This window comes from Strix uralensis, chromosome 1 (assembly GCF_047716275.1).
Source record: "Strix uralensis isolate ZFMK-TIS-50842 chromosome 1, bStrUra1, whole genome shotgun sequence".
In the NCBI taxonomy this organism is placed as follows: domain Eukaryota; kingdom Metazoa; phylum Chordata; class Aves; order Strigiformes; family Strigidae; genus Strix; species Strix uralensis.
In genome coordinates, this window is record NC_133972.1 from 73,508,807 (window position 1) to 73,533,219 (window position 24,413).

General features: G+C 37.7%; 1 protein-coding gene across 4 annotated transcripts in view; it reads right to left on the reverse strand.

Annotated features, from left to right (window-relative positions):
* CDKAL1 (CDKAL1 threonylcarbamoyladenosine tRNA methylthiotransferase) overlaps positions 1–24,413 on the reverse strand; it is a 421,037-nt gene that overhangs the window by 14,360 nt on the left and 382,264 nt on the right. For all 4 annotated transcript variants that reach the window (XM_074870845.1, XM_074870828.1, XM_074870837.1 and 1 more), the window contains 2 exons: positions 15,796–15,879; positions 14,818–14,982 (listed from right to left, as the gene is read on the reverse strand). In XM_074870845.1, the coding sequence (XP_074726946.1) occupies positions 14,818–14,982; positions 15,796–15,879 (249 nt within the window). The remainder of the gene's footprint in view (positions 1–14,817; positions 14,983–15,795; positions 15,880–24,413) is intronic.

Genomic DNA, 24,413 nt, shown 5'->3' on the forward strand with positions numbered 1-24,413 from the left:
TCAGGTTGTATCTGATAATTCCTAGGATTAGCTCATGAGGAGAAAATCAGTTCCTCTGGGATTAACCATGAAGTAACAAGTACTATTTCCTCTTTTTCTTTGAGACTTCATACCCTATAGTTTCTCTTAAATACTGAACAGACACTGCTGCAATTTGCTTGAACACAGGCTACAAAATTTTAATAATTTGTAAATATCTAGTTCCAAGCATTTTAAACTGACCACCATCAAATCTGTTCACTAGACTAACCTTCTAGCAGACACTTTGAACACCTGCCTCATCTTCATCTGTGAAATGGGAAGACAAAAGCTGCATTTCAGGAGAATAATGTAAACACAAACTTACTACTGTTTCTGAAACACTCAGAAATTTAATTATGGGCGTCACAGGAAAGGTTAGAAATAACTCCCTTGAGAGTGAGGTTTAAACAGCATGCAGCAAATAACGCTGCTATTACACAACAAACTATGACAAGGAAAAATATCTAACAATAGCTTATTAAATGAATAGTCTCAGCTCTGTGCACAGAAGGAAACAAATCTGCATGTGTATGTGTGTGAAAATAGTGCATAAGCACATAATTAAAGGCCGGAACATAATATAGCTGGCATTTATGTGGAAAAGAGGAACTGAAACTCTAGAATTTCCTTAGTTCAGAGTACTTCACTTTACACTCCAAATAACCTGTGCACTTATGTATGTGAGAAATGTCATTCTTTGTTTCTTCTTGTTATCCCATATTATAGGTCTTCAGCATCATTGCAGTGTTACACTTTTCTCTGTTTAGAAAAGGAATCTGGTCTGTAGAACACAACCCATAATATTTGAATAGAGCTTCTTTGGTGTTTTGTTGTTGCTTTTGTCTCTAGCTGAATACAAGTATTAACTAGAATCGGCTCCCGAGCAAGTGGTGTCCTTGATTCCATTTCATTATCTCTGTCCATGCCTGTAACTTTTGACCCTACTCACTCACTTCAACCATGGAAGAGCAATCCAGTAAGTTTCATGTCAAAGGCTGGTAGAAAAAAAAAAAAGTGCTCTAAATAGTTCTCCCATTGAAGGAAAGGCCAAAGCCCAGCCTCAACAATCTGTTTTCTTGCCATCACCCTGCTGACCAGTCTGTACTCCTAAAACTCCAAATCACATGCAGTAGCTATACAAACGACCTATTACACATTTTTGTCCACAGGGCAGTTACAGAAGATAGGGAAGATGTGGAGAGGAAGTTGTGTTTTTTGCTGTAGAAACATGGAAGGAACCAGAGGACCCAAAGCATGGGAAACCAGGCTTTGTTAGTTCAACTACTCACTTGTTCATTCTCTAACTCTGTGAATGCAGTTTCCTTGTACGAAGACTGCTCCACTTCATAGTACTTCAAAACTAAGTGCAAGACCACATGAAAACTGTATTAAAAAAAAAATATGAAAGGGAGGGAGGTGGTACTGCTTAGCATGGGGAACAGTGTTTCAATGAACTAGCTTGCTCGTAAGTATGAGAGTCTACATGTCCCACTTCTCCCAACCTTTTCACAGCCAAGGGACCTATCTGATTGGATGCTACCATTGTGTAGCAATGCAGGATATGAGAATGATTTTACACAGTAAACTGTTGCAAAGGTGTTTCTTTTACTTTTCAGATTTGCCATGTTAGGCCTAAATTAAAATGGTAATGAGTTTCTATCAAACACAGTATCAGTAGTTGTAGGCCATTTCCTTCTAAGTGAGGAAAACGTGAGGTTCTAATGGCAGATTCACAATCTGTGAAAGGAATGTCACTCACCTCTACTGCTCTGAAACCCATAAAATCTTTCCTAAAAGTAGGTAATACTAAAATACACTGCTTTCATGAAAAGAAATTAAGAAAATCTGAGATAAACACAAATAAAACAGAAGACAACCCGAAAATGGTAAACATATACAAGGTGTCTACAGGGATGAGAAACACAAGCCCACAGCATAGTAATTGTGGGGCTTAATCTAGTCTTTAACAAACTGATGGGTTTGGATTTTAAAATGCTTCATGTCTCCATACTAAAGCTTAACAGCATTACAACAGGTTTTTTTATCACACAAGATAGTCTTCCAAGTATAACTCTAATTCATTCCTTTCCACCTATTAAAACCTACACATCTGGCTTTCCCCTGTGGTTCTGTGACAAAATCTGATCATGCTACAGAATCTTAAGCACTCCCTACTGAAAAAAAAAAAAAAGAACTAATGTTTCTTTGGATAGAGACACATTTTGAATAGCTGAAAGAGGAAAAGAATTCCTGTCATTCTAAGCACTCCTTCCATTATTTTACCAAATTAAAGTTCTTGTATTTAGAAAAAACTGTCTGTGTCAGAAATGGGTATTCACATCCATCCTTTTTTTGTATGATAATTATGTTATCTGCACTTACCAGAGATTTTGTATGTGAGAATTGCAAAATAGATTCCATACGGATACGATAAAGCACAGTCAGACTGACTGAAATGACTTACAATCACATATGAAGTCATGTCAAAACAAGGATGAGATTTTAAAAAAAATCCTCTAGTCCTGATAACAAGACCCCTTCTCAAGGACCAGAAATCCATCTGGTTGATATTATGCATAGGTAGTTTTTGTAGCTATGTGATGTTTTGACAAAAAGAACTTAAATGTACTGCCTACATATCTTTGTTCCATCAAAAGTATTTTTACAAAAATTTCCAAGCCACCCCAGTCCAAAATGGAGCATTTGTTCAAGTTCTGCCGCAGTATATACATATATAGATATGAAGAAGAATCCATCAATTTGAAAGCTAATATATTTAGTGAATAACTTTCTCATATAATATTGTTTCAAGGACCCCATGGTTATATACTGAGGCTGAAGAAAAAGAATGTTAATTTCCATGGGGCTTTTTCTTTTTATTTTGCATTTGACATTTGGCTCTCCAGCCAGTCTGGTTTCATTCCTTTCACTATTTATCAATCACACATCCATCTCATGTATGTACATGGGTGGTCAACCCTTTTTGAGAGGCCACATGAGTCTACTATGAGCCTTACACTACCATGCCTTGCCAATCACACATCCAGACATAATTTCATCATGTGATTAATAGCTACTAGCTCTCCTTCTCCACAAATCATATATGCTCTGACACATATGATGCTGTTCTGTTAGCCATTGGAGAAGTTGGTATTGGATAGTACCTACTGAGGCAGGTGCACTCTTCTGATGGTTGCAGGTTGTCCCACGCTAGAGGCTGGCCACTTCTGCACTAGTGTAATGACAACATGCTCACGCACCTGTGGAGATGGCTTCTTTACTGGTCAAGTCCCACAAAACAGTGTTTCTAATGGTAAGGCCAGGTAAAAAGGCAAAATGAAAAGCGTCATAAAGAAGACATTGATAGCACTGCAACATCAATATTCATTACAGCATTTGTTGACATACCTTGAGCCAGAAGTGGGATATTAACTATTTTCTTATGGAATGATGAGCTATGTAGGTCAAACATGGTCTGCCTTCAGGCCTTATTATTCTGTGTGATTGTCATCACCAAGAACAACTGAAAACGCATGTTTCTTTTTAAGAAATGTTTATCACTGAAAATTTTTTGAATTTCTGTTTTAATTTACAAGCGATTTGTCAGCCTTTCTCTACGATAAAGAGTACACGACAACAATCTGTCTTACTTCTTGCATACCTTGATTGCTTAGATTGCCATGTAGTTCAACTTTGGTTTCGATTTCACACCAGTGTATCCTAATTAAAAATTACTTCATGCCAGTGCTTGTGACCTCAACAATTAAAAGCTGAAGCACCACTGAAGTACATATATCTTCCTCATCATAATTCCAAAGTCTCAGGTTTTTATAGTATCTAGGATAGAAGAAATATGTCCTAGTTTTCCCATGATCATAATTTTATTATTTCCCCAAACCTGGGTTGTGGTCCCGACTCCAGTAAAAGAAATTAAAAGTAAATATGCTGAAATGTTAACATCCTGTGGGCTTGAGTTTCAAACATAGAAAAACTTGAAGCCCTCTGACTCTTTTGGAACCTCAAAACATGAACTGTTTCTGATGCACACCTGCAAATCTGCTTAGAGCAAACTCCCAGTGAAAATGATGAACAAGCTTTGGAGTCTCTTCTGATGAAAAAGAAAAGCATAATACCTAAAGGTCCATGCAAACATATGGAGTGCTAATTTTACTTTAGTGGGAATGTATACGGGATTTGGCCCATCTACACTAACCATACCACACCACCACCACAACTTCTCATGCTATACTGACTAGATCTTTCAGTGCAATATTCCTCCTTCCCAATGCTGGATCAGACAATTACACAAAATACAGTCGTAGTTTCTGGATTTTAGCTAGTATGAGTGACTTAGCCTGGCATTGGAATGAGTCAGCAGGAAATCTTTCTGCATCTTTAAGAAGGGTTCTAACATCTGAAATAATAAAATTAGAGGTGGGGGAATCCTTCAAGTCATTTAAATACAGAATGGGAAGTAGTCAGAAGAAGGTTATCAAGATTGGTGTACTGTACACTAACCACAGGTAAAGTTGTCTTTAAACAGCTTTAATAAAGTGCTTAAATAATGAGTTACTTTTCTACATGTTTCTTTTACTTAATGGTCTTTGATAAAGCCCACAGGAACAGCTTGCTTTGGAACTTGTTACAAGTAAGAACTGAACGTAAAGTTAAATAAATTTAAGAGTCAGGTCTCATGAAAACCTTCAATGTAATAGGCAATGAGCCAAGTTTCTTAGAGGTAGAACGCAAACTTTTAAAGTGATTATTCCTCTTGCAGTTTGAGAAGACGCCTTAAAAAAAAATCTTAGACTGAAGGAGAGATTGTAGTAGGAGGCAAGGGTTTATTTCTGTTGTTTGGGCCAGTAAATCTGCAACAACATGCTTTAATGGCTAATGGCATGATCAACACTTTGATCTGATTACATGACAAAGGATCTAGAGTTAATGTTAAACATGATATGGAATACAGCCTGTATAAACACAAAGCTACTGTATGAACCCTTTGAAGAAGCACTAGTTTACTAAGCTTACTTAGACGCTAACAACTGTCTGTGGACTGTCTTTAAGTATACAGTCATTCTAATATATTCAACAGGCTCACAGTAAATTCTTCAGATATTCAACTGTAGTTAGGAGTATATCTTTGGTGGGATAAATTTAAGGCTCTGAATTTCACAACCACTTCATTGAAGTATAGCATTTGGCTATTTTAAGATATGTTTTCTCCAATGTAGCCACCAAATAGAACCTCATCCTTATTACTCAGCTGTAATTTAATTTCAGTTAAAGATACAGCCACTGTAAATTTGCCTTTGAACTTTTATATGCAGATATCCCCATACATAAAATATAACTTAATAATGATAAAAGCTTAAAAGATTTGTTTTTTTCTCCTACTGGAACGTCTTTTCCCCTTTATCTTATTACCCTTGACACGACAAAAAAATCTAGTCTAATGTTACTGTCAAGTATATTAAAAACACGAACATAAATCACTATATCCAAATATTAGCAAAGTCTGGGTGGGAAACTATGATTATGAATGGATCTTGGTATTCTGCTACGACTCATAATTAATCCTAATACTGCTGGATCAGTTCAACACTTTTAATAGATTTGTCAAGATAAAAAAAAAGTTATTTGCAAAATTTATATATATCTTAGTAAATTCTCATTATCATAAAGAGAATCAACAAGAACACAAAGGATGATTTTTAGACTATTATAAAACCATTAATCTACTGAGAATCTAATAAAAATTTTTGAAAATGCAACAATATTAAAGGATACAGAACACCCTAATTTGCCTTTAGTGTGGTTTGCTGATTTCTTTGAAATGAGATACAATTTTTAAACAGTTTTAAGTAAAAAAATAGCTTAATCTCATGACCGCAATTTTTATTTGCCTTCAAAAAAAATCTCAAAGCTAACGAACCCTCTTTACTTCAATGGTTTTGGCAACAAATATATTTCTAAGAGGCAGAAGTTCAACAATCCAATACCTTGTATGCATAAAATCAAATCTCCTACTGACCTTTCATTTGGTGATGGGGAATGCTGTATCACCCTTTTAAACCTCTATTTCCTTTCATGAGCTCCACGTGCTTTTGCATGCTGTCCCATTTAAGTATTCATGTAGAAAGACTACGACAATTACAGCTTCGATATATGAGGAACAGGTAGAAAAATCATCTATCCAAGACATGAGTATCTCATGGCTCTGACTCTGTTTGCTTGCAGGGAACAGAGAGAAGGAAGGAATGGAGAGAGCTATACTGCCTATGTGAGCTTTTTGGTGATCTAAGGAGTAGTAATAAAAAGAAAAGGGTGACTAAATACTACAAGGAAAGACACAATGTATACATGGGCTGAATATCCTTCACCTACCTTTGCATTAAACTCTACTGGAGAGGTACAAAAGTCAAACCTATAATGACTTTTGCTGGCACAATGAGTTGGAAATAGATGACCTCCAAAACAACAGAAAAATTGAGAAAAGTTGTAGCTGCTGCATTTTTTCTTCCTGGAAGTCAATTAAAACTTAGTGAATTTACAACTCGCTACATTAAATAACAGAGCACTACTAAAACCAAATGCCTTTTGATTCTTTCCAAGGAGTCTGTTAAAGCTCTGATTGAAAAGAAAAAATATTTTAAAAGGAACTCCTAAATATTACAGGGAGTGTCAAGTAGTTAAAATTACCATGGCTACACACTTCCAATTTGTCCCTATGCCAAGGGAGAGCAGAATCCTCCCACTCATCCTGCAGTGCAGCATCAGCAGGTTGAATACTAGAAATAATACAAAAAAATGGCAGAACTATTTTAGCACTTGCAGTTTTACTTCTGGAGGCAGGAGGAGTTGAACATTTCTGTTTAACCTTCTCTTATTCTCCAGAAAATGACTTATAGTTGAATCATCCGAGTCATTACTATTTCCATTTATTGCATGCACTGCATGGGATTAACATAATTATGTAATTTAAAGTGATTAGACAGTGACATTCAGCCAAATAACACTGTCTGTTGAGGAAATGAAAAGTAAATAAACTAAAGTTCAGATCTTTTCACCTGAAATAGACTTAAGAGAGCATTTGTTTGAAAAGGGGCTATGTAATATGTGTTGTTTCAGCTGAGCTTTGATCACTGTAGTTGAAATTCAGCCCTGCCAGAGGGATGGGCAGAAAGACAACATGCCCATTAAATTGAACACCTCAGGATAAAACTACTTGGAGGAGGTCTTACGCTGGCTCTTGGGTTTGCTGCCTTAAATCATCTCTGTATTTTAACCCTCTATGCAGTGCAGAGAAATGTTCTGGATCAAGGAACTACCTTCTATTCCAGTTTGCTAGTCATCAAATGATTGCTGACTAAATTAAAATGTTCATAGAATTACAGAAGATAAGGCTGGAAACAAGCTTAAGAGGTCACCTAGCCCATAACCATGACCCAAGGTGGCTGACCTACATCTCAACTGTTTCTCACAGATACTTGCTGAGCATGTTCCTAAAGACCGGCATTGATTGAAATTCCCCAACCACTACAGGAGAGCCAATCCAATGCTTAACTAAACCCAGCAAGAAATTTCTGTTCTGCCTGTAAGAAAGAATCCATTCTGAATTTCAGATTGTAAGCCGAGAAACATTGCGCCTTCAAGCAGAAGCAAAATTCAAATCAACTCAAATCTCCAAATAAACAAAGACAACATGGCGTGCAGATAATGTGCAGATCATGAAAACCAGCATCTGAGGAAAAGCACGTTACAATTTTTTTGTCATTTTTTTCAAGGAAAAATTAGACTTTTAGAGGTCTTTTTAAAAAATTTCCATATATGGCATGGAGCTCCACTCTTAGAAAGGAAACATCTCTTTTCTCACGTTAACTTTATAGTGGCCTTAGCGAAGTAACTGAAGAAAACATAAGAAAAAAAGATTAATTAAGGAGGATTTAACGTCATCTTTTATGACCTTTATTTACAATCAGCAGGGAACACAAGTATCACATTAAATAAAACAGATTAATACATGCAAAAGCACTATTTGTATGCCTCGCACTACAATCAGTTGTTTCAGAGAAAGAGGGCCAACAAAAGGAATGTTCCTAAGAATGCAAGACCACAGAACACAAGAGCACCAAATAGTGCACTGTATTTTCATGAGTATTACCTGAAAGCTATTTTACACAGAAAATGCTCCCTTTTTTTGTCAGTATGTTTATCTTAAATAGAAACTTCCTCACATATTTCTCAGATTGCCCCTTCTTGGACATTGTGATGCAAAGAACTAGCTTTCCAAGGGAGGTAAAAGTTGTATTTTACTTTACTCTATCTTTCTTCTTTGGAAATTCTGATCTTTCATTAGCATTTCTGATACTTTCTATAGTTTTTGTTTCTGTAATTTTATGAAAGATTCCTCTCCTCACACCTCTATGCCATTTTTTGATCCAAAATTTGCTTCCTCATTTATTTTTTTCCCTAAATCTCTGATCTCTAGTTTCTGTTCAGGAACCAAGTTTTCTACCACTTTGAAACTCTAGCATATGTAAAAACTGTGCTTAATAATTACTTCAGTTTCATGCACATCTTCCACATTTCTTTCCAAGTCCTTGAAGGAAATTTCCAATACAGAGATCTCAATTCTGCCATGATTCCTTTCATTTCTGTTCCAGCAGAAGATACTTTCTTGCCCCTTCTCCATTTTATTTTGCCTGCAACTGAAGCACCCTTTCTACCTGAGATCAGAGAATTCCCTCTAAGCTATGCTTTGTTGATTCTTCTTTCTGGCAGGCTATAAAGTGGTGTTTGATATATGCATCTTTCCTGTTTTCTAACATTAGAAAGAAGGTTGGGTAATGTTTAGAGGTCATCTTTTGCTAATGTAACTAGAAGATATTTGTGACTAACTGGGAAACCAGAAACAAACTTCTTCAGTAGTATCCAGAAGTTCAAAGATACAATAACCTACTGCAAAAAATGAAGGCAGGATAGAGGAAAAAAACGAACAAGCAGACTGACCAAGCAATTGCTTGCTAACTGAAAATTAGTGGCTTGCTTCTCATTTCCTCTGAAGATCCCAACAACTTGAATAGCTAGTAGCTTAACAGGCCAACTGTGGATATTACCATGGCCTGGGAGCCAGAGATGTGCACCAAGATCCCAGACTCACAAAAGGAGATATTGCAAGTGGGGACTGCCAGCAGGAGTCGTTTGCAGGAGAAGTGTTAGACACGGAGAATGTTATCACATAAAGCAATGGAAAACAGGTAACTGAAAGATGTGCCTATATTTGTTTGAAAAGAAAGTCAGGCATAGATGCATTATAGAAACAGGAATTATGAACATAAAATAATCATGACTACCTAATTAAATAGCCTGTTAAAATTATTTTTTTCTTGCCTTAATTTTCTATCTGATTAATGTTTCCCACCCAAGGCCCTCAGACTTACAGGGCTTTGATTCTGGCAAGGTATTACAATTCTGGCAGGTAGCCAGCCTTTTATTTTTATCCCTCAGTCCTTTGGTCTCTTCTTCGTGTATTTCTCATCTTGCAATATTTTTTTTGCTCTAGTCACAGAGCATATGTAAACAACTAGAATTATTTTTGGAGTACAGAAGAATAACATACTTTATTTCCGTTTCTAGCAAGAGATCATATTCTTGCAGATTCTTATTTTTTTCCAATGATTAGGTTTGGGCAAACATTTGTCTGTAAACAGCATATATTTATTAGGTATTTTAGTTTATGCTGCTGAGAAACTGACAAGATTCCTAAACATGGCCAAATAAAATTAATAAAAATAAAAATATCAACATGTTATTTTAAAACTAAATTACAGACTGTTGACACACATTGCTGACTTTTCAAAAATTTTATCCAGTGACAATGTACTCAGTACTGTGTGCACTGCACACCCACTTCCAAAATCTCAGACTACTTTACCAGAGTGCTTAAGAACATAGCAGACATGCTAAATTGCTTTACTGAATCTCAAAATGCTAAAGTACACCCTTAATGCATTGTCAACTCCAAGCCTACCTCAACGAAAGGATATCACATCTGCAGCACTTACTTCTTGTTTTTTCCCGTGAAACCTAGAACTAATGCTTGATCAAAGCTTTGAAATATTTACTGTTATTTGTAATTGCAGTAACTCATGATATGCTTGTACTCTCTGAATGATCATTTTTAATGTTACCGTCAATACCTTTTAATGCCCAGTCCACGTATATCCTGTTAGATTCATTAGAACCAAATCCAAAAATGCCTTTACGCATGCGTCCATGTTTTTTTGATTTCAACTTTCACCTATATATCCTCTGCTATATATCTTCTAAACATTGTTCTATTACTGAATCAGCAACTGCACATTTTGAATGCAAATAAATGGATAGTAGATTCAAATTTCTGAGTTAATTGGAATTTCCAAATGTCCCCCAAAGTAGCCCTCCTGTAAAATTGTGCAATTTGGAGACATCATTCCCTTTTGAGAGGCTTTTATGAAAAATTAATGCTGAAGTAAAAAAAAAAAAAAAAATCCTGGCAAACACCTGTTCATTTTAATACTTAATACGTCCACTACAATCAGTATGTCTGATTTCTCTGACAGCTTTTTAACCTGAGCCACTGACTCCAACACTCCTCTGTCCTTCCTGTCCCAACTTTTGCCACAGAGCCTAACATTATTGAATGTCAAGGCCTTATTCTAAGCCCATCTACTTAGTCACAATTTTTTCCTTAGAGAATATAATAACAGCTAAGATATTCTACATCATTAATACATTAATGGATATACATATTAGGTGTCTTTTTCATACACTGAAAAAGCATGATAAAAAGATGTGCTAGAAATATCCTGAATGAATTCTATCAATATTGGCCTCTTCCTTATTTGGCACAGATACACAATGTGTGAATATTTTATGGAGTCTGTGAATTGTTTTTGTGTGACATTTTGCATTCCCTCTTTTCCAGTCAAATGTCTCGATTCCAGTTGGTGACCTGCTTCTTGTATTTCTTTGGACCAATTTGTCACCCCAGTCATGTGGTCAAAAGGGTAAAAAAAAAGGCCTACAATTGTTCCTTCAGTCACACCATGTTGCTTGTGGTGCTCCCTCTGAACTTGTCAGGAAAAATTATTGAGGGACATGGAGCAGATGAGAAAGGGAGCACACAAATGCAGATAAATTTTGATGCCAGTATATTGGGTATATCCCAAGCACAAATACAGACTGGGCAATGAGTGGATTGACAGCAGCCCTGCAGAGAAGGACTTGGGGGTAGTAGTGGATGAAAAACTGAGTATGAGCCAGCGATGAGAGCTTGCAGCCCAGCAAGCCAACCGTACCCTGGGCTGCATCAAAAGAAGTGTGGCCAGCAGGTAGAGGGATGTGATCCTCCTCCTCTACTCTGCTCTTGTGAGACCCCACCTGGAGTGCTGTGTCCAGCTCTGGGGTCCCCAGCATAAGAAGAACATGGACCTATTGGAGTGGGTCCAGAGGAGGCTGGAGCACCTCCTTTATGAGGACAGGGTGAGAGAATTGGAGTTGTTCAGCCTGGAGAGCAGAAGGCTCCGGGGAGACCTTATAGCGTCCTTCTAGTACTTAAAGGGGGCTACAGGAAAGATGGGGAGGGACTCTTAAGGGAGTGTAGGGATAGGATGAGGGGTAATGGTTTTAAATTGGGAGAGGGTAGATTTAGATTAGATATAAGGAAGAAATTCTTTGCCACCGTGGTGAGACACTGGAACAGGTTGCCCAGAGAAGTTGTGGCTGCCCCCTCCCTGGCAATGTTCAAGACCAGGCTGGACGGGGCTTTGAGCAACCTGGTCTAGTGGAAGGTGTCCCTGCCCACGGCAGGGAGGCTGCAACGAGATGATCTGTAGGGTGCCTTCCAGCCAAAACCATTCTATGGTTCTATTCCTCATCACAGCATTTATAAAAGTTTCGTCTTGCTTTGGATGGGTTTGTGGCTTTGACATTCTCACATTATGCGGTCTTAATTTCTCCAACTTTATTTTTTTTAGCTATATGATTTCTTTCCTTAAGAATGGTACAGTTTTGAAAGCTTTCACTCTTTCTGTGAGCATTCCTCATTAGAGAGAAATACAGCTGTGATGTGTTTTGAAACATCTTTTATTGTGTCCTATGCAAGCTAGTGAAAATACTGTTAATAATAGCAAGTGATGCCTAGGATGCACTACAAAAATATCATCTTTTTAACTGCTGCAGACTGTCTACAACTATGTTACAGCCCTGTCTCAGCAATCTATTCCTCTTCATCATAGTACTTGTGCAACATGCTGAACTGTAAGGTGTGCACTGCAGCCCCAGTAATACACACGGTCATTAGGGAAGAGACAAGTGCTTTGTTGAATGGGAACTGACTGAAGCATGTAAGTGTTTTACTGCAGTGCAGCCTGTTATCACATTCTTTTGATCTAGACTACCTCGATATACATTTAAATTTGTGTACTTCTCTGACCTGCATGGACCAGCAAATATAAAGGAGTTAAGAGAAAGTCATACCACTGACAGGGTGAGACCAGAGGTCCACTAGAAACTTCCTGGGCACTTCAGCTAGCGTGCTGGCTACAGGATGTTGGTTGCTGCCTAAAAGGGCTTCTGCCCAGAGGACATCCGTGCTGAGCAAGAGACGTGCCTGATCTTAAAAGAGTCAGCTGGCTACCCATCCTTTCAAGCCTGGGAATGTAAAGCAGGCCCTAATTCAGTGGGAAGGAGAAACTGAAAGGGCCACATGTGTTTTAATTTGTTGCTTTTATAACCTATTTTAGGTAACCCTTCTCTCCATTATACAGTTTGATTGCTTAACAAAAAAAGTTATTCAAGGTTTTAGTTCTGCATGTTGCCCTTTTGAAAACCTGGTGGAGACACTTGGGATCCTTCTGAAGATCCCAAGATCTTTGGGTACTTTTGAGGGAGTATCTGAATACATACATTATGTGTTGTCATCTTCTTTCCCCAACCTGCCACCTGTGCACATAACAAGCTATATAAAGGGTCATATGACATATGTTGCCCCTTTTATCTTGCTCATAAGCATCTTAGGCTAGAATTACATGTCTTGAGCACACCTAGAAGGAAACGTTTCCCAGCAGTCCAACCATACAAAACAACACAAAGAGCATCTTTCACCCAGTCAAAAACCCACTTTTGTGACAAGCTGACTTTTTTTCATGGGAACCTAAAGAAAGTTCCTGATCTGCCACTTACATAGGATTTGTCAGGAGGAACTTCCCACTAACTGTTTCAGTTCATGTTCTATGTATTATACATTGGCCAAGCATGATTAAAAGCTTTCAGCTGTAGCTTCCATGTACAAAAGATGTCCCATTTACCAAAGTATTGAGATTTAGTTTCTTCCAGAAAGCTGAGGTTCCTAACACGTCCCGTGGACCAAACATAAATAAGATACTCCCTTGAAGGAGCACTGGCAGCCACAAATGTCATGGAAAGTAATCTTCCTTATCATCTGCTTGCTGGAGCAGAAGCAGATCTATACATCTCAATGAGTTCTTATGGAAACTATCAGAATCCTTGATTTTAATAATTTCATCTCTCATTTTTAACATACAAAATTTCAGTCAACAGTCTGCTTGCTTGTACCCATGCTACAAGCTTCTGGCAGTATGTATTCAGTTTAATGACAGGCTTGGTTCTGTTCCATCAGATTATTAAAAAAAAAATATTCTGATGAAAAAATCAGCTGTGTTTAAATAGCTACATAGTCCAACCAGACAATTTGAGGGTTTTGGCTGTTTTTTCCCTCTTACAGACCCTTATCAGGCCAATATACACATACACACAGACAGCATTCAAAGAGAGTTTAGTAATGTGTTTGTGCTTAAGTTTCATGATCTGCCAAACACATTACAGTAGGTGCATTATTGTTGCTTGATGTTTCCATAGCCAGGCTTATTTAAGACAGCAAAGTAGTTTAGCTTAACACTAGTCACCTAAGGTATGCATTGATTATTTCTTTTATATATGACTTAGAGCTTCAAAAAGGATGCATATGCTTTAATACTTGTCAACAATTTACTGTAAAAGCAGCAAGGTGGCTGATAAGCTGCCAGTTATCCTTCTTCCATGTGCTAAATTATTGCTACATATTTTTGGAGATCCTAACAACAGTGCTGGAGAAAGGACATCAAATGATGCTTAGAAATGTGATACACATTTTCATTTCACACTCCGACAGTTTTTACAACTAGAGCTCCACGAAATGTATGAGAATACTTGGCTAACAGCCATATCTACTGAGGTGTAAAATAAGGATCAGATCTCTTTTTAAAAGTTTCATTTTCTTTACATGACTAAATCAGATGTTGACCTTTTCCCAAAATATACTGTAAATATTCTGTACCTCTACCCATCAATTAATTTTGAATATCTGAATACAATTTTAACAGACATGTAATCAACTTAATTTTTTTAAAACAGCTTTGTCAAGCAAAATACATCGATTCATCCTTCCACTAAACTAGAACTCAAATACATTGGCTTATATAATCACTGGTGTTAAATCTTTTAAATTCTAGTAAGTCCACAGTGGAACAAGAAACAAGTGTATTATTGCCTTTATAGTCAGCAAAGTAAAGCTATGGGCATCAGCAAAAATATCTTTTAAATTCAGATTTCAATCTGTCAGGAAAGATTAAAGCTTCATGCATATATAAAAGGGGATGTATAAAATGATAACAGATACATAGCATGGAATCATTATGCTTGAACAGCTGCCGTTTTACCAGCGTAGTAAAGCAGAAAATGTCTTTTACTCACCTCTGTTAAACCAGAAACTTCTCCTTTTCCTAACGGCCTGGTGATGGATGCACTGTAAACTCTGGCATCTGACACTGGTTTCCCCTTCATAAAATGTTTCCCAGCTTCATAAATATTAACTTCTACCATCTTACCCATTAACAGTGGATCCTTTGGCACAAGAACCTTTCAAATAAAGACATAGTTACTAAATATCACAGAAAACATCAGTGTCTCCAGCTTCCACTCAGATTTTTGATAAATGTCAGAGCAAATCCTAAAGCTTTAAAATAAATAAAGGTAGCAAAAGCAAACTGTAGACAGCTCAGTGCAAGAAAATGGAGAACAAGCCAAAGGCAAAACCATAATGAAATCATGATGATTCAGAAAAGCCAATTTTATTGGTTTTCAGCAAGTCATCTGCTTTTGAGCAAAAATAATAATTTTGTGAAATAGATGCTGTACTTCCTTCCTAGGTTAAAGATAATGTTTCTGTGTGGAAGAATTCATTTACAGAAAGTACATAGAAGGAAATGCAGCATATTGGCCTGAAGTGTTAATCTAAAGAAGTTTCTGATCCTTCCTATTGTTTGAAATTATTTTTTTTGCAAATTGCATTGCCTGAAAGGATTTTCTGAAAGATGTATGGAAATTATCAAGATCCAACTATTCAGAAAACAATGGAGACACAGAATTTAAAATTACTGCAATAATTAACAGCTTCTTAAACAATTCAAATAATGTCAGTTGAATATATAGCATGTATCCTCATGCTGTACACTCAAAGAGACACTGTGCATTTCTTAACTTACTTCAGGTAAATTGAATTTACAACACAGAAACAAAATATCTCACAAACAAGTCTTGATGGTCACACCTTTCCCGGAAAATGCTTCTTATTTCTTTACTTGTTTTTCACACTGTGGCACACTGTATTGCTGAGATTATCAGAAAGCAAAGATAAAACAAGAAGATGTTATGTTGGTTATTTAACTGTACCTGCTCATAGAAAGGATTGTGAGCAACATAGTAATTGGAATCGAAGGATTCTTCTGTTACCAGAACTCTCTGCCTCTCACCAACCTGGAAAATAAAAGAGATGACTCAGAAAACAAAAATAATGAATTACACTCAGAAGAGAGCTGCAATTACAAACAAACACTCATAGCAGAAATCATCAAATTCTCTGAGGAAATTTTGTGTCAGCAAGAAAGCTGGGCAGAGAAAGCCCTAGTTCAAACTCTAAAACTAACAGGGTTAGAAGTCAGAATTGAGGGCTAGAACTGTGGTACTGCAATGGCTTAACATGAAAATCCAGTTCAAAAGTATAAACTGATTTTTACTTATTAACACAATAAGAAACAAAAATGTCAGATGTGCACAGTTTATTACAGCTTCATCCAACTAATGAAAAAACTCTTCAGCATAAAATTCTTCAATCACTCACAAAAAGGGTAACACCGTGTCCTGTGTTGTCCCCCCTGCACTAGCCCTACGGCAAACAAAACAATCAGCGGCACCTGAGAGAAACAGGGAACTGTACAACTTCTAGATGCCATCAAGCTCATCTATTTGCCGCCTTTTTTTTTTTTTTTTCTTAAAGCCACACTTGTTATTTACAGTGATAGGGCACCTCTTTATCCCTTGGTGATTTCACCAGGCAGTACTCATGAGGTCACATTGATTTCCATGACGGTGGAATCAACACTGCATATTACAGAGACTCAATGAAGAAGAGTTTTTAACAACTCACAGACACAGCGATATTAAAGACCAAATAAACACTGAGCTAAAAAGCCCAGTGTTTCAATTATACCTACGAACTTCCAAATGCACTAACACCGTTTAAAGGAAGCACCAGTTTTACAATCAGTTAAATGGAAGACCCCAAGGTAAATCACTTGCATTTAGGTGCCAAGTAGATATGAAACAAAATCTGACTTTCCCCAAAGTTCAAAATCCCCCACACAACACCTTTTGATTTTGTTCATTACTGACTTGTATAATGAAGTTTATAAGCTAATTTCTGCAAACCTTGGAGGACATTTAGCTCAAATTTTTAGTCTGACCCCATCTCTATTTTTTTTCATTTAAATATGCCCTGGATTATTTCCAAACTATTTGACAAATGCATTCTGCAAATTACAAGTTAAATTTACTCACCGCTTTTATTACTATTTTAGGAATCAAAAAGGTTTCACATTTTACTCTAAACTTTTAATATCTGTGAGCAAAGCTACATTCAAGACCCTCTCCCCTCCTTGAAAGACTGCCACCACATCCTAGTGGCAGCTGCTATGTAGAAGTTTTAAGGCCTCCATCATAAGGTCCATGTGAATTAGCAAGAAGATGCAGATCAGAAAATAATGTTTTGATTTTTTAAGGTACAAGCAGTAAAAGGTAAGATTAGTATTTTCTCTAACAGTCAATGGCAGAAAAAAGAACATGAAGAAATTTCAGCAATATCACATCTACATTACAGTATATACACATACTATATATATGCATATATATACACACGCGCGCACATGATACATCTGTAATTCTCCACTTGCCAAACAGAACATGGAATAACTCTTGCCTTCCCTTCCCTGTGCACGTACCTGGAGTATTCCCGAAGTAAACCCTGGAGAGCAGGGGAGACAGTGAGCGCCCAGCTCATCTCCACAAATGCAGTTAGAGTTCATTCCCCAGTTAGTACCCCACAAGTGGGGGGTACACGGCAGAAGGGGCAAAAGCCTCAAGTTACAGACCCACTAACAGAATCCCAATAGTAGAAAATATGTATATTTTTGCATACTTTTAAGAGGTGTTTAAGAGTTATTTATAGCACATTTAAATTTTCCATTCATGTTTCTCTGGGAAGCCTACAGTTACAAATCAGAACTTATACAACATACTCAAATTTTAGTAACCTAAATCCAATCTAACTGTTTACTCTAAACATTCCCCTAAACAGTAAGGTGTTTTTTTCTTTCAACAAAACAGTTATTCAATTAAATCCACAGAGGAGTTTTGCAAATACATGTCAAGGAGGCACTGGAGATAACTAAGCCAGTAATAAGATTACAGGGAACATTTCCCATGAGTGGAGAGGTTTTGTTGTTTCTATAATATTTGAGACCATAGCTTTTAAAAATCACAACGCGGTATCTGCTGTAGCACTACATTACCAAAGTCTCAGAATATGAGGAACAAGAGGAGAACAAAATGTTAGATGAGCAACATTCACCCTTGGGGAAACATGCTACCACTGAAAAACACCAAGGCCAATCACCAGGTCATGTCCTCACATTGCTGTCATTATTTACCAATACTGCAACTTAGCAAAACCAGCTCAAAGCAATACGGGGTCTGTAACTCATTTCACAATTGTCTTGTGGTTCCCTGGTTCTCTCTGGTCATATCATTCTGCCTTCATCATCTCTATGAATCCTGCCTGTGAGGCAGTCTAAGCTACATGTGTTATCTTCATATTATCAGATGACAGAATGGCAAGCATGATATGCAAAAAATAATAATTAAAAACCATCAGAGCGAAGAAGAAAAGAACACCTGTGTTTGATCATTTAATATAAGCAGTGGTTTCTTCAGAGACACACTGCCAGTTTTTCTCAACTTTGCTTCCATGAGCAAAAAGAGCTCAGGTGTCCATGTCTCTCAGAGGGCCAGACAGAGCTCCTGGGCTCAGAATTTCTTGGGAATGGAAGGAAATCAGGAAGACTAAATTCCTCACATAGCATCAAAACTGTGGCATAAAAATCGAGTACCAGAAGTGCAAAGGAGCCTAAGAGCCTATACCAATTTACAATACATACATACACACACACACTCAGAATACTAAGATGGCATATTGTAAGGAGTACAGGAAAACCCAGTAATTGTTCACTTGCTCAAGTTACTGGATTTGTAACCTTGGCCAAGGCTGAGCTCACAGAGAAAGATGATATCCAGCTATTCGCAGACTTTTTTGCCATAACAACAGAAAAGGAAAATTCCATTTAATGAGTTAGGCCATTGGGTATTCATGATCTACAAGACTAATTGGCTACACACATTTGTAAGACAGAAAATGACTATCTATCTTGCATCCAAGTATAATTAAGAAGAAATGTAAGTACGCAGAATGCAGCTTTGGTATTGAAATTTGTTCAAGAAGTGGAATATGTCATCATTTCTGCAATTATTCCCCTGGGATCTCTAAGTGCCTAAGTTTCACCTCTCTCAGAAAGAATATAAATATGCAGAAACCAGACATGATATCTAATAACAGTCATAATTATAATAACCTTTGATGATTTTTTTCAGGCATGTACCAGCAGAAGTAATTCAGTATCTTATTTTTATTCCTAGTCTTTCATCTGCTTTCACAGGTATGCATGAGTTCCAGCTCTCAGGGAACTACAATTCTGACAAAGCATCTGGAACTGAGGAAACTCAGCCCTGGCATCTCAGTTTGCAAAGATTCCTATAGACCCAGGATTTTTTTTTCTTTACAGAGGGTAGCATGAAAATAATAATGAATGATAGCAAAAAACTTGCCTGGCAACTTTCTCCAACCCAAGGCAGAGTGGTCACATCATTTGTGCAAAGAGAATTTGTTTTCACTGAAAATAATGCAACAAGTGCTGCTGGTTCTATCACTTCCTACACTGCAACAGTTGCCAGGTAGTTTGTAAATCTCAGAATTACTAATAAAATCACTTATGAACTTCTATTTCATTTTCATTTATCCTACAGGAAATTCTGACATGATAATTCTATAACTCTGTTTTTCCTTTACCAAATACTATAAAAAGCAGTTTTTCCAGCTGGCTCATTTTCTAAAATGAATGAACGGTAAGAAATGTCAAACATCCTTTTTGGTTGCAGTGAAATTAGGTCTGTTTTTTAAACCAAAACTGACTGAATCACATAAAACATAAGACAGATTTTTAAATTCTACAATAGTATGGGTGCAAAAGACGGGCCCTGTTTACATGCTTTGATAGAATATTGCTACGCAACTTCAACAATGGCCTGCTGTAATTACACTCAGATAATGTATGCTCCTAATCTTTTTTTAAAATGAAAACTATAATTGTTACAGTTTGATTCATTACTTATTACAGCCAGAGGTGAGGCACATGACCTTTCTCATTGTTTCCTTATTGTTCTTTTATCTGAATTTTGCTAGTTTGCTTTTTAAGAGTCTCTGGTTGGCTAAAAAAAAAATTAATAACCACTGATTTCTATACTTCTCCCAGAGAAGAAGGTACACTACATATACAGTCATCTCCATTGATTTAGAAACAGTTGCCAAAGCCTCCTTTCAGGTTGAGTTTAATTCATAAGGAAATCGATGAGCATCTCTCCATTTGTGTTTAAGGAGGCTAGCTTGGATTCTGACCCCAAACATTGTGGAGCATACTTAGCACAAGGCTTGGAAGCTGCACAAAAAGCTACTGACTGCCCTTTATTTGTTATTTAAATACATTATAAAGCAGGCAATAAAAAATACACACTGTCACAATTTATGTGTGCATGTTTTAGCAGATTATTCTGATGTACAGAATATTTCTGGTAAACATGCATATTTTGACCTTTACTAAGTATAACAAAGTTTAAGTAAAAGTAATTTAGAAAGCGTTCACCCTACATCAATTTTGGTGTAGTTCTCTCCTGATTTTTCAGTTGTGGTCTAATTATTTAAAATAAATTGTAATAATTATGCAGATGGTGTGTCCTTCGCTATTAAGTAGAGAACAACTGCTGGACCTACTTTTTATGAATCACACTGATCCTTCTGTAATTAGAAGCCAAATTTCTCAAAAATGATAACTAAGCATTCTCTAAGCCTTCTATTTATACAATGTAGGTGTCTTCTCCTCCTGACAGACGAGTCTAGGTGTGCCACAACCTCCCTGTAAAAAAGATAAAGTTTGTAGAAACTTATGACAGGGTCACATTTTGATGATACCAGAACACATCTCTTTCCAAATTCTCCTTTGTACTGCTTTCTTCTGCTATTCATCACTGCTTCTCCAACATTTAGGGTGTACACATATCTCCCTTTCTGAAGGTAGTACTGGAGACAAAAAAGGGGTTTTTCTCGGAGTTTTCTACAGAGTCATTAGGGTTTTAAATGTGGAGACTGGAAAACAGTGCAGCTCCTGAGCAAGGAAATTTTTATGCCAGGATAAAAATACTTTTCTAGCATACAGCATAGACAGCTGCCACTTTTACTAGGGCTTATGCTATCACTGCTGTCCACTTCCAGATGGGTAGGTGCCTCCTTTTTATTATGTTATGCTTAGTGCATAACTCTGTACAGAAATGCAGCAACAGAACGATATTAATATTTAGAGTCCTGTATCTTTTACATCATACAGGCATCAGATTAATCTTTACAATGTGTGTCTGGCCCCTTTTACACCTGGGGGAAGAAACAGTGAACTTGACTACTCCAGTGGTGCACAGTAGGCAGCAGAATTTACCACATGGATTTCACGTATTCCTACTTCCTCCTCCCAAACCTAGACAATGCTACCTCAGTCCTACAATGCCACTAATTAGCATGGAAAACAAAATTCTCTTACATAGATCACAGAGCTATGTATGAACTACAAATAAATAATTTTAAAAATAGTGGATATTACTGGTCCCACTATCTGCATCAGACTGTTTTGTACTTATGTCCAATGTGGCTAAATTTTACCATTTCACACTTGCTATGAGTCAGTGTTTTTCCCTTACTTATATTCCTCAGGTTTTTTGCAGCCTTGGAAACAGCATTGGGTGGTCATCTTCACATGTAGAAAAGTACTTCGTTCTTAACTAGAGAACTCCACAATCCCAAGTGAAAAGCAGCCAACATTCATCAAGGTGTCTCGTTCCACTGTCATCCAATACAGCTGACTTTGTCAAATCACAATTATTAAGCTGCCCATCATTAAACAAAGCTGCAGGAATTTTATTTTAAAAGGATTACATAAAATGTGTTATTCATAAAATAATATCTAAGCAAACTGCCTTTTTTTCTGTTTTAGGCACACATGCTTCAGACATACTGCTATTTCCACAGCATGATTCAAGAATTCAGAATGGACACAGGCAATAGAAGCCCACAGGACAAACCCTTTCAACCATTTTCCAGGCTGGCTTGAGGCTGTGCAAGCAGGAAGGAAGGATTAGTTATAAATTAAAGACAGCCAGCTCTAATAGTACACAATCAGCATAACAAAAAAGTGCCTCAGACCTTCAGCAGCAGGCAACTGCAATACAGCTCATTAAAAGCAAGTGAACACCTTCTCTTTGGTCCCCTTACGAATTTGTTGGCACAGCCACGGGGGAGGGAAAAGGTAGGGAGAGAAGGAGGTGAGAGATGGAAGTAGACTGCTTCTGTTTTCTTGGCCCATTGCTCACGCTTCAGGGTAAATAGATCCTTTCTATTACTGTGCACCTGCATCTGACTGCTTCATTTTGATTTGGTCTCCTGCTGTGAAAATGTAGCTTCTTCCAGCACATACAAACCCTGCCATGCAGCTCGGATGAAAATTATATTCAGAGATGTGAGCAGTGACCTAAAAATGACAACTGGTCCTCAAAATATCTGATTCCTTTTAAATTCTGTAAGTTTGCATTTTTCTTGTCTCTCCTTTTCATTGCCTAGAAAAGGGGTAATAAAAATAGCATGTTGACAATGCTGTCATATTACCCTTCTAAATTTTATTAACTGTGTACAGTATTATAAAAGGAAAACAAGTTTTCTGAAATGGGAGATATATATCAACTCTTAAAGCAATCTCTTAAAGCAAAGCCTCTCTTATTTGGATCTTTCTGTTGTAAACCTGGGTTTAAGCAGTAAAAGGATGAGGTGGCAGAATCTGGTTTTATTCTGGATCCAGCACAATGTTGCTAGGGGACTCTGGCTGTTTCCTCGTGCTCTCTGAAACTCTGTTTCCACATGTGCAAGATCCAATTCTGATTGTTACACAGCTCACAGAATAGTGACCACAAGGCTGAGGAAGTTGCTATAGCAATATAAAATACTCTATGCAGAGCTGGCATTTGAGACTATCATGTACCATGAGCACTCAAGCAACTGCCTTAATGTAACATGGCAAAAGCCTCTCCCCTCTTTTTTCAGATGATCTAACAAACCCTATAAAACTGTGGCAAATATCTACAGAAAAAGTTTAAACGAAAAGATCAGTTCAAAAAGGAACAAGAAATGTCCAAGTAGGTAAAGTAAAGTAGCTTCCTTTAATATCCATAATAGTTCACAAACAAACCAAAAAAACTAGACCAGTGCTATTTAACATGTTTCTCGGTGACTTGGACAGTGGGATTGAGTGCACCCTCAGCAAGTTTGCTGATGACACCAAGCTGCGTGGTGCAGTCGACACTCTGGAGGGAAGGGATGCCATCCAGAGGGACCTGGACAGGCTTGAGAGGTGGGCCTGTGCAAACCTCATGAAGTTCAGCAAGGTCAAGTGCAAGGTCCTGCACATGAGTCTGGGAAATCCCAAGCACAAATGCAGGCTGGGCGATGAGTGGATTGAGAGCAGCCCTGCGGAGAAGGACTTGGGGGTAGTAGTGGATGGGAAACTGACTATGAGCCAGCAATGTGCGCTCACAGCCCAGAAAGCCAACTGTACCCTGGGCTGCATCAAGAGAAGTGTGGCCAGCAGGTCAAGGGAGGGGATTCTCCCCCTCTACTCTGCTCTTGTGAGACCCCACCTGGAGTGCTGTGTCCAGCTCTGGGGCCCCCAGCATAAGAAGAACATGGACCTATTGGAGTGGGTCCTGGGGAGGCCACAAAGATGATCAGGGTCTGGAGCACCTCTCATATGAAGACAGGCTGAGAGAGTTGGGGTTGTTCAGCCCAGAGAAGAGAAGGCTCCAGGGTGACCTTCTAGCAGCCTTCCAGTACTTAAAGGAGGTTACAGGAAAGCTGGGGAGGGACCCAGGAGTGTAGTGATAGGATGAGGGGTAATGGTTTTAAACAGAGAGGGTAGATTTAGATTAGATATAAGGAAGAAATTCTTTACTGTGAGGGTGGTGAGACACTGGGACAGGTTGCCCAGAGAGGCTGTGGCTGTCCCCTCCCTGGAAGTGTTCAAGGTCAGGTTGGACGGGGCTTTGAGCAACCTGGTCTAGTGGAAGGTGTCCCTGACCATGGCAGGGGGGTTGGAACTAGGTGATCTTTAAGGTCCCTTCCAACTCAAACCATTCTATGATTCTACAAACAGTCTGCCCTTAAGGAAACATGACATTTAAAATAGAAGTACTTGAAACCATACTATTAACACTGATCTTCTAGAATGGAAGATGGAGTTTAGAGGAATCTTTTAAAAATATTTGCAACTTCCAGCCAATTTGGCAATCACATGGGTTTTGGTGGCATGAGTAAACAAATATCTGGGTTCTTTAAACTTTAATTTTGCCTTTTTTTAACTAGCTAAGCCTGTGGTAAAGTAAGGCTACCAAGCTTAAAAATATCATGGTCTTTGTTAGGAAAGGCCATCCTTTCAGCTTCTTCTGTGAAATTATTTAAAATTATTTAAGATTGGCTGTTTTTGTTGGAAGCAATTCCTTAAGATACACTGCATATTTCCAAGTGATTTGAGCACAAT